The 13,917-nt window shown below is 37.9% G+C and overlaps 2 protein-coding genes across 2 annotated transcripts; both read right to left on the bottom strand.

Annotated features, from left to right (window-relative positions):
• Window positions 1-797: 797 nt before the first annotated feature.
• LOC117826937 (SH2 domain-containing protein 1A-like) lies at window positions 798-6,996 on the bottom strand. Its single transcript, XM_034703365.1, has 4 exons — window positions 6,528-6,996; window positions 4,454-4,520; window positions 4,151-4,292; window positions 798-2,535 (listed from the first exon to the last, which is right to left on the bottom strand). Exons 1-4 carry the CDS (start codon window positions 6,743-6,745, stop codon window positions 2,492-2,494), a joined length of 471 nt encoding a protein of 156 aa, XP_034559256.1. The 5' UTR covers window positions 6,746-6,996; the 3' UTR covers window positions 798-2,491.
• A 389-nt stretch (window positions 6,997-7,385) lies between these two features.
• LOC117826151 (uncharacterized protein CXorf38-like) lies at window positions 7,386-13,322 on the bottom strand. Its single transcript, XM_034702022.1, has 6 exons — window positions 13,032-13,322; window positions 10,540-10,674; window positions 10,214-10,336; window positions 8,183-8,332; window positions 7,760-7,951; window positions 7,386-7,653 (listed from the first exon to the last, which is right to left on the bottom strand). Exons 1-6 carry the CDS (start codon window positions 13,236-13,238, stop codon window positions 7,543-7,545), a joined length of 918 nt encoding a protein of 305 aa, XP_034557913.1. The 5' UTR covers window positions 13,239-13,322; the 3' UTR covers window positions 7,386-7,542.
• Window positions 13,323-13,917: the final 595 nt, after the last annotated feature.

Here is a 13,917-nt window from a genome sequence, read left to right as displayed (position 1 = left end):
AAGATTGATTTATTTATTGATTGATTGACAGTGTTTGAAAATGTCTTACCAAAGACAAAAAGTGAGTAACATTCACAGCTCTGCAGTAAAAACAAACTGTGAGGGAGGAGCTTCTATGAGAACGTGTCAGATGTGGAGTTAAAGCCAAAGCAGCTCTGACCATTGGGTGACAAATGAAACACTCGTTGTTGTACGCAGCGGATGCACAAGAACCTCTGGTGGATCAAATATCAGGTCTGCCAGAGTAAAACTAAAATGAACTGAAGTTACACCATCAATGAGTTTACCCACAATAGATGATTCACCTCTCCTGCAGTTCCTGTTCTGAGACACAACTTTAGATAGATAAAGATGTGTGAACAACCACAGAGATTAGATACATCATGATAATCAAGAGACACGGCATCAAACAGATACAACTTTTTCGGTCACGCAGACAGTCTCTGTGTATTCAAAGAAAATAAACACAAAAGAAACTTCTTAAAAACCTCTGTCTTCACAACACAACACATATTATTACACATCTGTGTATTGAAGACACCAGAGCAATCACATGTGACTTCACACAATGCATGACAGAGTGACGCTACCACAGATAGTGTGAGATAAACAGCTCCATATCTTCCTTCAGTTCTTTAAGACCGTACAAATGTGATATATTCTAGCATCACTCTCAAGTGTTTTTTGTTTTGTAATTGATAAGTATGGCATATAGCTTGAACAATTTAAAAATACATATCTGAAAATATTTGAATATTATTTTTTTTTTAACTTAATTTTTATTCATTTTTCTCATCAACAGTACAATGTGAAAGATATGTCTTTTTTTTCTTTTTCCAGCTGTATACTTACATTCAGACATTATGACAGAATCAGATAACACAAATACAATAAAGCAAAATGTCCACTCCAGAGAATATACATACAAACAATACTACACACAGACAAACAAGTATTAGAATAAATGTTCGTATAAGTAAAGTAGAAATTAAAATCATAATTAGATATTGTAATCATGAAGAAATACACAATCACAGTCACGGGAAGACTGCTAGCGTGACAGTTGTCAGTAGACGATCATCGGCACACACCACAAGGAGGTTAGACCACAGAAGCTCTTTGCTGCAAAGGCGGGTCGGAAAGTGTGGTAGGAAAAGGTGCACAAGCAAAAGGGATGACTGCAGGCTTGCAAGGATTGTCAAGACAAGTCGAGTCAAGACCTTTGGAGAGCTTCACAAGGAGTGGACTAAGGCTGGTGTCGGTGTATCAAGAGCCACCACGCCCAGACGTCTTCAAGAAAAGGACTGCAACTGTCACATCATTAATATCAAAACACTTCTGAACCAGAGGCAACGTCAAAGAGTCTTACCTGGGCTCAGGAGAAAAATAACTGGACTGTTGTTGCGTGGTCCAAAGTCCTCTTTTCAGATAAAGTTAGCATTTCATTTGTAAATCAAGGTCCTAGAGTCTGGAGGAAGTGTGGAGAGCTACAAAATTCAATGTGTTTGAAGTCCAGTGTGATGTTTCTTCTGTCTGTGATGATTGGGGATGCTGTGGCATCTGCTGGTGTTGGTCCACTGTGTTATATCAAGTTCAAAGTCAACACAGCATCTAACAGCTTCATCTGCTGGTGTTGGTCCCCTGTGTTATATCAAGTCCAAAGTCAACACAGCATCTAACAGCTTCATCTGCTTACCAGCTTTATGGAGATGCTGATTTCCTTTTTCCTGCCCACAGCACCAAAACTACCACCGAATGGTTTAGTCACCATGATATTATTGTGCTTTATTGACCAGCCAACTCCCTTTACCTGAACCCTAAAGAGAATCTGTGAGATATATGTCAAGAGGAAGATGAGAAGCACCTGACACAAAACTACAGACGAGCTGAAGGCTGCTGTCAAAGCAAGCTGGGCTTCAATACTTCAGGAGAGCTAGCAAGGCTGATCGCCAACATACTAAACTGAGGAAGTAATTATTGGTAAAGGAGCCCCAAACAAGTACTGTATAGTGAATAAATGGATAGATCCTATGAAATTTTAATATTTTGAGATGTGTATTTTTACATTTTTCAAGCTGTGGGTCATAATTATCCAAATTAAAATACAAACACTTTGAAACACTTTAGTGTCATTGCAGTGAGTCTAGAATAAATCACATTTTTGTGTCTTAAAGAACTGATGGGAAATATCAAACTTTTTCAGGATATTCATATTTACTGAGATGCTGTATACAGAGCATCTGACCCCAATAAAGTAAATAAATAGAATAAAAAGACATGTTCCCACGCTTACTTGGACACCAAATGAAAAAGAACACTGTTACACTTTGGTTTTAAATTGAACTTAAGATTTGAAAGTTGTTTTTTACCAACAGCGAGGACAATCCAGGCAGTTCTTTCACCCAGTATGATAAAAAAAAACTTCAGTCCAAGCCTCGTGTGCTAGTCAATACACAGGTCATTCATGTTTCTTGGCCATCTTTTCGTTTCCTCAGTAGACGGAGCTTCTGCTGCATGTTTCCATGTAAATGATCTCTGTGGATGACACCATCGAAACTGTGTTAGAGTTCAGACAAGCAGATTTCTCTCAGTCTGAGTAAGCTCATAGATCGAAAAGGAACTCTTTGATGTGCGAAAATAAATTGTGTCTGTCTGTCTGTCTGTCTGTCTGTCTGTCTGTCTGTCTGTCTGTCTGTCTGTCTGTCTGTACACATGTGTTTGCCTCCATGCAGAGTTTTCAGCTGGCCATGAAACAAACTGAAATGAACACTAACATCAAACCCTGATCATTTCATTACGGTTATTTTTGGTCTGTGATACCGCTGCAGCAGTGTACTGTAGGTGTGAGATGAGGCTATTAGCAGTGTGCTGCTTAAACAGCCTTTATTTTCACTGCAGAGAGATATGCAAGAGATATGACTGTTTAAAGAAAGCAGGATGAAATTTGACATCAGAAAACAATACCTACAAATACTACAAGACTGACGAAGAGATAAACTTCTTTGTCAATAGGAGGCTCCAGATTCAACACAAATGAAAAGTTCCTCACAGGAGCTTTAAAAACACTTTGAGTTAAAGTTTGTTGAATTTTAAATTCATGGGCCACAAAAATCCAATTACTTCTTTGTTGATATTTATTTAAAGGATTATGTAATTGTATAAGCAAAGGTATGAACAAATAACGTTTTTATACTTTAACCCTCCTGTTATGTTGCGGGTCAAATTAACCCATTTTAATGTTCATAAATGTTAAAAGTATTATTTTGCATTTCTAATGTCACAGTGGATGAAAGGCTAGTGGTATTCAGAGGTTCCTTCCATCTTAGGTAATATATGCTTTTCAAACCAGCTAAATGAAGCATAAAAATTTGGGCAGCATGTGACAGAAGAGGTGTCTCCTGTTCATTTATCAACATCACTTCATAAAAATAAAAATAAATAAAAATGTAAAATAGAATAAACAAAATGTAAAACTATTGTATTTGTATTTAAGGCTTGTCAATGTACATTAAAAACATTTTTAACATGAATTTTCATAAAAAACGAGCGAGTTATCCTCATATAACCATGATCTGTGAGGATTAATGAACACCAATGCACTAAATATTAATTTAAATTGTTAGTAATGGAGTTAATAATGAGATTAAGAAAATGTGTATTAGGATTTTTTGGGGTTCTGACACTTTTGGATAATTGAATATGGCCCGGGTCAAGTTGACCCAGGGACATTATTGCTGTCCCTAAGAAACGAACATAACAGGAGGGTTAATACAAATGGCATATTGCTCAAATATTATGCTGACTAGGTCAAAAAGCGAATGTTAATTATTGAAAGGAAACAGATTTAAAATCTGGATGTTTTTTGGGGGGGTCGTAAGCAACATCTGAAATAGCAGGAAAAAAAGGGGGTTTATTAAAAAATCACATTCATCAGTAAAATATAAAGATTCCTTTCATTCTACAGCTTTGATCCATTTTCTGAAAAAAATATTTTTCATAAAAAATCTGCTTTAAGGATGGTGTATGAAGTTTGACAAAAGGTACATTCTGTGTGTGTGTGTGTGTGTGTGTGTGTGTGTGCGTGTGTGTGTGTGTGTGTGTGTGTGTGTGTGTGTGTGTGTGTAGGTGTGTGTGTGTGTGTGTATGTTACCTTGTCCGGAGCTGATGTTGTGTATCTGTGTCTTGTCCAGCGGCTCTGTAAGGGCCACTATACTAATTTCAGAGGATGCTCGTCTGTACGTCTTTATCAGTCCTTCCAGAGTCCTGAAAGTCTGCTGCCTGACCCTTGAATCCTGAAAACCACAACACACCAACCCACACATTTAGAATGAATTACACATGCATTTGTGTATTTTAGTGTGTGTGTGTGTGTGTGTGTGTGTGTGTGTGTGTGTGTGTGTGTGTGTGTGTGTGTGTGTGTGTAGTTTTTTACTGCATGCAAAAATTAACTCACCTCAAAATGAAGATACCAGCCGTTGGTGGACTGTACAAGCCTGTAGGTATGCACAAACGGTGTCTTCCTGTGAAACACAGAGTTCAGGAAATTAAATGATTTCCTGGTAACGTATGAAATCTGAACCTACACTTGTATGCAAACATGTTCCACCTTGATGATTTAATGTAAAAGAGAGAGAGAGGGAGAGAGTGTGTGTGTGTTTGTGTACGTGTGGCAGATGGTTTTTGGTTTGAGAGGAGACAACACCTCAGTAACGCTTTTATAATCTCAAACAGAAAGTTTATTTCTGTAACACTTTAAACACAAGCTTCACAGAAGACAGCAGAAGAAGCACATTAAAAGAGGACTTTAAAATAAGTAGATTCAGCCTTTAAAAATAAAAAATAACTAACAATAAAAACAGCATAAAGATTAGAGTAAAATACAATGAGACCGTTTTCAGATATAAGCATAAAAGTCAAAGTTCAGTCTGTTATGATTAAAATAGGTACTGAAATCATTACTTAAAGTAATCTAATAAAAGGCTGTAAACAGGTGAGTCTTGAGCTCTGACTTTCAGATATTTAGAGCATAAACTGAACACTGCTTCTCTGTGTTTGTTTGATTCTGCGGACAGAGAGCAGACCTGTGCTGGACGACCTGAGCGCTTTAACACCCAAAGAGCCCTCTGATTATATTCTTATGGTTTAAATGATCAAACTCAAATTCAAACTGTATTTCAGACTCTGGATCTATAGATAAAAATGAATCAGAGAGATGACAGCATAGTCATAATATGAAGATAATATCTCGTTGTTTTTTCCTGAACAACATTTTTTTTAAGAAGTTTTAGATTTGTTTTCTCTTTCTCAGCTGGGTTTATGAAATTATTCATGTGAAAATTCTAATATTTGATCTGCTCATAAATTTGGAATTTGAGGTACTTGTACTTTGAGTGTTTTCAGTGGAATCAGCTTTATATTCTATTTTACTCTATTTTTCTCATGGCTTTAGTTATTAATATTTGTTCTGAACAGGATTTTTAACATCAAACTCTCTCTTGGTTTATAAACTGTATTAATTAATTTCTTAAAATATATATTTCCTCCTCAGTTAGATTAAGAATGCATGAATTTACCTATTTTACCAACTTTTTATCTTCTGAATGTAACGCTGCCAGGCGCTCAGAATATCACCAAAACTTTTATTTTTTAAACAAAAAAAAATCATATTAGTCATGATAATAAATTCAAATATAATCATGAATCATTCAAAGTTGTAAAATATATTAAAGAACTGTTTATATATTATTTGAGTATGAACAGAGGCAGGACAGTGACAGAGTAACTCGAAGTTACTGTAACACAAAAAAATCTCTGACCTCAGCTTCTCCATAAAAGGCTGTAAACTCCAAAACGCATTACAAACCTAACATCATATCTTCAATGATAATACATGGTATGGACTCTGTCACAGCAATGGGAAGGTGCTGGCTAAAAGCAAACCAGAGCTGACCTCATTTTTGGCTCCTGTGTTTTGAATGAATCATATTTATATCATATTTTGATGTTTGTACTGCTTCATTATGGCTTACGAATTCAGCTTGATCTTCCTGTCTGGAGTTGTATATGGTTTATTGTTACTGAATTCTGTATATCACGCCGTATATGTAAAGGTCCAACTAGAGACAAGCGTTGAAAATAAACAAAAGCTATACGTGCGGCGTGAAACACATCCGTTTCATTTTCTGTGTTGGAATGATGTTATCCAAATTGTGTCATCCCAGTCAAATAAAACAAGTCTTATCAAAGTAACAGAAAAAAGGGAGACGTAACTATGATACAGGTTGTTTATATATAACGTACGTTCATTCCAAAGTGAGTCATTTCTTTCAAAACTGTTTTATAACGCTGACTTTAGTGAATTATTGTTAAAGAATGTAGCACAACCTCCAAATTCTTTGTCATCTTATGGGAGATAATGCTTAAGTCTTCTCCTTTTCAATGTATAAACTGTGTGATTAACTATCAATTATAAGCATCCTGTTTATATTCACTGGTTAACTTTTAAGAACGTTGTGCTCACAGCTCACCTCACACACAGACAGAAGGCCCCCTGCATGCTCTCGCTGTCTCTCAGCAGAAAGCTGCCTTCCCGTCCGAACCTCTCCAGCAGCCTCTCCGTGGCCTTGCTTCCAATCCTCCCGTAGTAAATGGAGCTGACCAGCCTCCCCTCGCTCTCCATGTTGCCTCTGAAGCAGGCACTTGTGTGTGTCTGTGTGTGTGTAAGGGTGCAGCAAGCGGGGAGCATGCAGACTGAGTGTGAGAAAAACGGTGAGGCAGGAAAAGCTTTCTGGTTTGGTTTTCACACATTTATGTGATGCAGCTGCAACTCACGTCAAGCTATATGTCTAACCTAAGAAGTGGCATGTGTCTAATGAGAAGTGAAAGTATGTTTTTGCCTCTATTGGTTTATTGCCTTCTGAATTTGGTTCCTGTTTGCACGCCACAAAACATGAATATAACAAAACCGCTCATTTTTGTGTCTCAATCTGGCTTATCACTGCTGTGCCATCTCCCCCCCCCCCCCCCCCCCCCCCACACACACACACACACACACACACTCACCTCATCCTGCTGTCATCAGTGTTTGCATAGCAAAACATCTAAACTCTAAATGTTAAGGATATAAAGTATTGTTTTATTTTAGGGTAACTGCTTCTTAACATGATAACATTACTTTCTTATGGCATTTCAGCTTATTGACCCATAGACTCTGGATCATAGACACAGTCGTTTAGAGCAGTAGTAGTGACATGAGGCATAGAGAGCAAAATTAATTTGTGTATGTGACTGTTAATCTTTTTAAATTTGCCTGTAAAAATGCTCATTTAAATATGGACACCTGAGGACCTTCTGGAAGTTTACACTTGCTCCAATTACAGACATCCTTTTTCTTTGTTTTAGAACATCTCTTTTAATGATGGCTGTGCAGGAATAAAAACGAGGATAACAAAAAGTGTATCAAAAATAAATTAGATGGCCCCATTTTTTTTAAAGACAGTGCACAACATGATCTTCATCCTCTTTGCCACAGCTTCATTCTTCTTAATAAACGGCCTCTAAAGAGTTAATAGTTTGGAGCTCTGCAGAAAACCTCTCACAAAGATCTCTGTTGTTCTGCAGGAAACCAGCCAGCCTCTTTAACTGCTCAGAGTCCTGAGGAGGAAACACAGAGGAAAATAAAGTTATGTGACAACGTTCTTGGTTTGTATTATGTCTGAGTGTGCAAGTGTCTGTGTGGATCTGTATTTATGCTCCCCACCTGTGCTTCTGTATCATCATCAGCATAAAGTAACTCCTGCAGCCTCTCTTGCAGCAGCTCGGCCTCCCATTGGCTGATTAAGTCAGCGCTGAATTCCTGTTTGCTGACATTATCAGTCTCTAATCCAAAAAGGTCAGCAGAATCCATTCCGTCAAAACCAGAGACCCATATGGACAGATCAACAGTCAGCATCTGGAAAAGCAAAGGAGCACACACACAAACTGTGACACAGAACAAGACCAATGAAACAGCTGTCACTTCAGAGCCACACACACACACACACACACACACACACACACACTCACACTCACACTCACACACTCACTCAAGCACACACACAAGCAAACACACACACACACACACACACACACACACACACACACACACACACACACACACACACACACACACACACGTGCTCACCTCCTTGATCTCCCGTCCAGCTTCTGCCATCTTTGGAACATTTCTGAACTGAAGCAGGAAGTTTCTCAGAGAGGTCTGATACTGCGTCATCCATTCATCTTTAACGCCTAACTCACAGTTATGCATCAACTCGTTCCTGTGACGGATCACCTAGAAACACACAACACACACATCATTAACAAAAACAAAGCAGTGCCTTCATCTTTTCATATCCACTTCAAACAGTATTTCCATGCCTCTCTGAATCAGTCATTAAAATGACTCTTTGTCTAGGTCTAACTGTGTATGAACCGGATATGAAGTGAGGAGCTTTGTAAAAAAGGTGTTGAATTAAACTTCTAAATTATTAATCCTGTGTTTTTGTGTCACATAAATCCAACAAACCACACTATCATCTCAGTTTTCCTTCTACACACACAGTGTAGGGTGGGGCATTGCTACTTGTGTACTCTGTGTGTAAAAGCAGAGGAGTGTGTGCTTTTGAAACTGCCCATGCAGGCTAATTTCACCATCTAAACAAAGCCACTTAAAAGGTGTTTTTCCACCGCAGGAACTTTACCCGTGAACTATGTGCTTTTCAACCGGAGGACCCAGGGTTTAAATTTAGCTCTGGGGTAGTTCATCTCCCCCTAAAAAGCCCCTGCTTAGGGGGGGTAGTACTTTTCAAAGAACGTGTTTGATTGGTAGATTACCTGCAGTGTTTATATTTCACCCGCTGTCCACAAGAACATCACACACACCATTGTTCTATTTTTTTGTGTGTGTACTTTTAAGTTTGTTATATTTAAAAAAACAGCTCAGTGTACTCATCTGTTTATTACTCGGTCCTTATAGTTAAAAAACAATAGATATGTTGTCCAAAAAAAGGAGCTTTAATTTGGTTTACTTGGTTTAATAGCTTAGTAACAGTAGTCTTCTCTGAGCCCACAGCAAATGCATCTCTCCAGGTGTTACGGTTTTAAAAGTGACCCTGTAAACTGGACACTTTCAGCTGAACGTGTCAGTGTTTGTGGAGTTTACAATAGCTGTTGAAACACAGAAGGAGTTCCTGGGAATGCATCCTAGTTTAGTTTTTATTAAAATGCTAAAAGCCCCCAGAACTCTTGGTCGAAATGCACCTTTACTGCACCACAAACTTCAGATCTGTTTTTAGGCAATGGAACAATAGCCTTTTAGCTGCCCCAAAAACAGCAAAGCACCACCAACAGAGCCCAACTATGCATGACTGTTACAGTGCATGCTGACTAAACATGACCAATTTGCTGAATTTCATACCGCGCACCTCTGCTGCTCACTTGCTATCTAAGATTTACAGTCTTTTAATGATAAAGCTCAACATAAAGAGAGAGAAATGCTGTTAAAAAGTGTCTCTACTAGCTCAGTTTGTGAAGCTAGGTATCCCAGCATGCTTTGAGCAGAGAATCAGACAGTTGTATAACACAACGAATAGGAACACATTTTAAAAGCGCCTCTATTCGCTCTCAGTGAGTACACACTGTAACACCAGTAACCGTGGGAACACTGGATCTGAAAGTTATATATTTCATTCAGGGCCAAGCACCGGCTAGTTTCAAAATGCTGTAAATGCTAAATATTAACAATGCATTAACAATGTAAGGTTAAAGGATTTAACATGCACTTCATTATCTAAGTGGTTTGTCAAATGATGAGTGCCACAGCCTGACCCATGTATGTGTTGGCTGATCTTAATAGGACATAATTACCAAGCACTGATATACTTCCCTTCATATATAAAAGTGTAAACAGGGATTTAGAAACGGTATCAACCAGCTGTAGGCTCATCATTAAGAAAACTCTCAGCACTGTCTTAAGCACACATAGGAGAGCGTCAGAGCTGAACAGACCCTGCTACAGTTGGTTGACAAAGTGCATTAATGTCACATATCATATAAGTAGTCTCCTGAGTGCCTTTGCAGTTTTTGTATCAATGCAAAATCCACAGATTGATTTACAATCCAGATGAGCGAGAGCATTATGAGATCAGCTTCTTTAAAAACTCTCAGGGGTTACCTCTCTCACAACTGTATGATCCACAGAATCAAACCAGTCACAGAAGTTGATCAGGTTGAGCAGAGCAGAGGCGTCACACTGATCTGCACTCTTCACTTTGCTCTGACCCCGAGGCATGTAAGCCTGCACAGATGGAGAGAGAGATAGAGAGACATGGAGAGAGGCAGGGTCATTAGTATCACACATTCAGATCAATCTTATTATATTAATCTTATATTTAAACTGCTACATAATGTAGGCTAGGAATTGTGTTACGGCGATTATTGAGCAGGTTATTTAATTTGTGTGTGTTTTTGTGTGGAGGACTGGAGGTGTGTATAGAGTACCTTGGCCAGTTCCCAGGGATCTGTTCTCCATCGTGGAGGGAAGCAGTTGTCCCAGTTCACTATAGGGTCTCTATGTCTGTGGTGTTTCAGGATCTCTTTCTGCCACTCTGAACATGTTCTGCACGCTGAGGTAAGCTGCACAAACACACATAAAACTTACTGTCAGAACATGTAAGGACCATGCCATTATCACAGGATTACATCAAAGGGTCATCCAGAAGCATTGTGGTAAGACTGACCATCATGTCTCATCTGCTCCTCTATCTAAAGAGAAAAACACAGATTCTCACTTTGACGATACAAATGTTTCTCAAAAAGGTTTTCCCTTTGAGGGATGTGTTTGTTGGAAGTTGGAGCCCTGCCTTGATTGTGATGGTGAAGTAGTGCCCTTTTTATTTAATTCATTCATTAACTTCTATCTTATTTATTTCTATTATTTATAGATGTATGTATTACTTACGCTTATTTGTTAATTCATTCATTTAACGGAATGTCTTTTATGTTTTGTTTATTGTAATATTATATTTTATGAAACTATATAGCAAAAGATACAGAAAAGATGTATAAAGGACTGTTTAAGTTGCCTAAACCAAAATAAAAACTAAGTTAAAAAAGGGTTTTCCTTTAATAAGATAAATTCAAGTGTAAAAGAACATTTTCAAGTCATAAATGCTTCTTTTAAAACAAATGATGTTCATTCTTTCTCAACTTGACAAACAAACCATTCAATAACTTCATGGATCCTCTTAGTTGGACATAGGGGCAAGTAAAACACAATACATATTATGTTTCTACAATAAAGCAACAAAATGAGTCCTAAAGTCAGGGAATATTTAACGTTTTTAAGTTTGTTTGTTTGATTGATTTAAAGACAGATCCAAGTGTTTAAAAGATTTGGGGGGATCAGATTCTGAAATAATTTTCAGAAATGTTAATGCTTAATTAGACTGTCTAATTTCTGTTTAACTCCCTTATGTGTTGATGTCAATGTATCTTTGTTTGATATGTAGCACTATTAGTGGAACATATCAATCTGTAATGCATTATACAGATGCAGGAACCATTCCTGTCACACACACACACACACACAAACACTACTCATACTTTTGTTGTTGTTTTTATATTTTCAATTATTTCTGTTTAGACATCCTTACTTTGATAACATAATTTTCTGTCTCTGTATAGTTCTTACATGGTGTATGTCATTAAATGCGGAGGCTTTTGCAAATTGTCTGTACTCACAATTAAAGTATGTGAGAGACCAACACAGTCACAGTACCCGGCAGGCTGTTCAGGGTTATTTAGTTAAGCAAAGACCAGAACTGATGCTGTGTGCAGATCTATAATGTATAGAGCCATCTCAATTTGGAATAAATGAACAGTTATCATAATTGAAGCACCCAGTTTTAAAAGTCTCTTAAAGGAACACTTTAACATCAACCCTAACATTAATGAATTTCAGTGAACACTTATGATTGATCTTAATTAGATGTGATGATATGTAATGTTTATTGATATTAATTGATGGGAACGTGTACATTACATCCATTATGTGTATTCTTTGAATTGGTTGTGGTATTTGTCTGTTTTTGTATTTCTTGTATATTTTGTATGTAATGTTTGTTTAATGTGGACCCCAGGAAGAGTAGCTGCTGCGTTAGTGGCAGCTAATGGGGATCTGAATATAGGAATAAAGGCTTTAACCCTCCTGTTATGTTGTTGTTTCTTAAGGACAACAATAATGTTCCTCGGTCAACTTGACCCGGGGCATATTTAATAATTCAAAAGTGTCAGAACCCCAAAAACCCCAATACACATTTTTTAAAATCTCATTATTAACTCCGCTACTAACCATTTAAATCAATATTTAGTGCATTGGTGTTCTTTAATTCTCACAAATCATAGTTCAATTAGGATAATTTACTTGTTTTTTTTATGAAAATTCATGTTAAAACTTTTTTTATGTACATTAGAAAGTGATTGGGGTGAAATAGGTCACACAGTTGCAAAGAAACATTTAGTATTTGACACTTCTGACCCCTTTTAGCCTCCACTTTGACTGTAGGTTCAAATTGACCCACGAACAGTATCAATGTAATAGAAGCATGCAGGGGGGGACTACAAATGTGTGAAATGAACCATTTTTGTTTTATATGTTGTTCACGCTAATTAAGCCAAGCAGAAGAAGTTTCATGGCGAAAAAATACTTTTAAAATTTACATTTTTGAACTTCAAAAAGGGTCAATTTGACCCGCAACATAACAGCAGGGTTAAATGAGCCCTGCGTTTCACCTTTGGGCCTTTCTGTATTTTAAAGTTTGTAATATTTAAATGTGTTGAAAGTCAAATATTGACTGGAGACGGCCTGTGTCACAGTTTTTAGTCTGTATATCACTGTGTTAGCTCCTAAAGAGAATATCATTCAAAGATATTTACAATACAGTTGACAAAAACATATCCCAACCCAATATTTTGAGGCTTAGTCATTCCACCTGATTCCCTTTCGGTTTGCATGCAGACGTGGAGCACGGTTTCCTGAGCTGGGTGTTCTTGTTGAGAAGGTCCCCGTGGAAAGCTCTCATGTCGAGGCTGATGAAGGGATGAAGACCCTCCTTCAGGATGCGCAGACACTGACCCGCCTTGAGCCAGTTTTTATATTCTCTGTTGTTCAGACGGCTTTTCAGATCCTCCAAAACCATGTCTGCTCTACTTCTTCAGGACACAGGTCACAACAAAGAAACAAACTAGTTCAGACAGAGTCCTAATGCTTGGCCCCGCCCTCTCTGTTCTGACAACAGCGACCACAAGATGGAGCTGTCTACCTTAGAAACTCCAGACTGTCTCTGTCGATTTGCTGAATGTGAAAGCTCAAGAAAATAGAGACATGAGTTATTTTCTGGTTACGCCTCAATACTCTCCCTTAGTTAAGGCGGCTGTCACATACAGAAATCCATTTACACGACTATTCAAAACTGCTTTGCTTCAGTTTTTCTACATGAATCCATAAGAAGGATGGAACTGGGGACATCTTGTCCACCTTGTTTAACTTCAACATCATTTCATATGTCCAGTTTAAAGCTGCTGTTGGTAGGAAGGGTGTAAAAAACGTCACTTTTTTTCTGCTGGGTTTGGAGAAAAGGTCATAATGCCCATCGGTAGACTATTGCGAAATCTCTGCGTTTTCCAATGCCTTTGTATCAAGCAATGTTATTATTCCCCTCGTTCCCGTTATGACAGACCAATCATAGCTTATCTCCAATCCTCTGTCCTGATTGGTGGAGTGGCAGCCCCTACTACGTCCTCCGATTGGTTATGAGTCCAGCACTATCATGATTGCACACGCTGATCTGTGTTGGGGGTCTAAGAGGAAATCTGGTT

The sequence above is a fragment of the Notolabrus celidotus genome, chromosome 15 (genome assembly GCF_009762535.1).
Source record: "Notolabrus celidotus isolate fNotCel1 chromosome 15, fNotCel1.pri, whole genome shotgun sequence".
In the NCBI taxonomy this organism is placed as follows: Eukaryota; Metazoa; Chordata; class Actinopteri; order Labriformes; family Labridae; genus Notolabrus; species Notolabrus celidotus.
The sequence above is the reverse complement of the archived record's forward strand: the minus strand, read 5'-3'. Positions and strand labels throughout refer to the sequence as shown.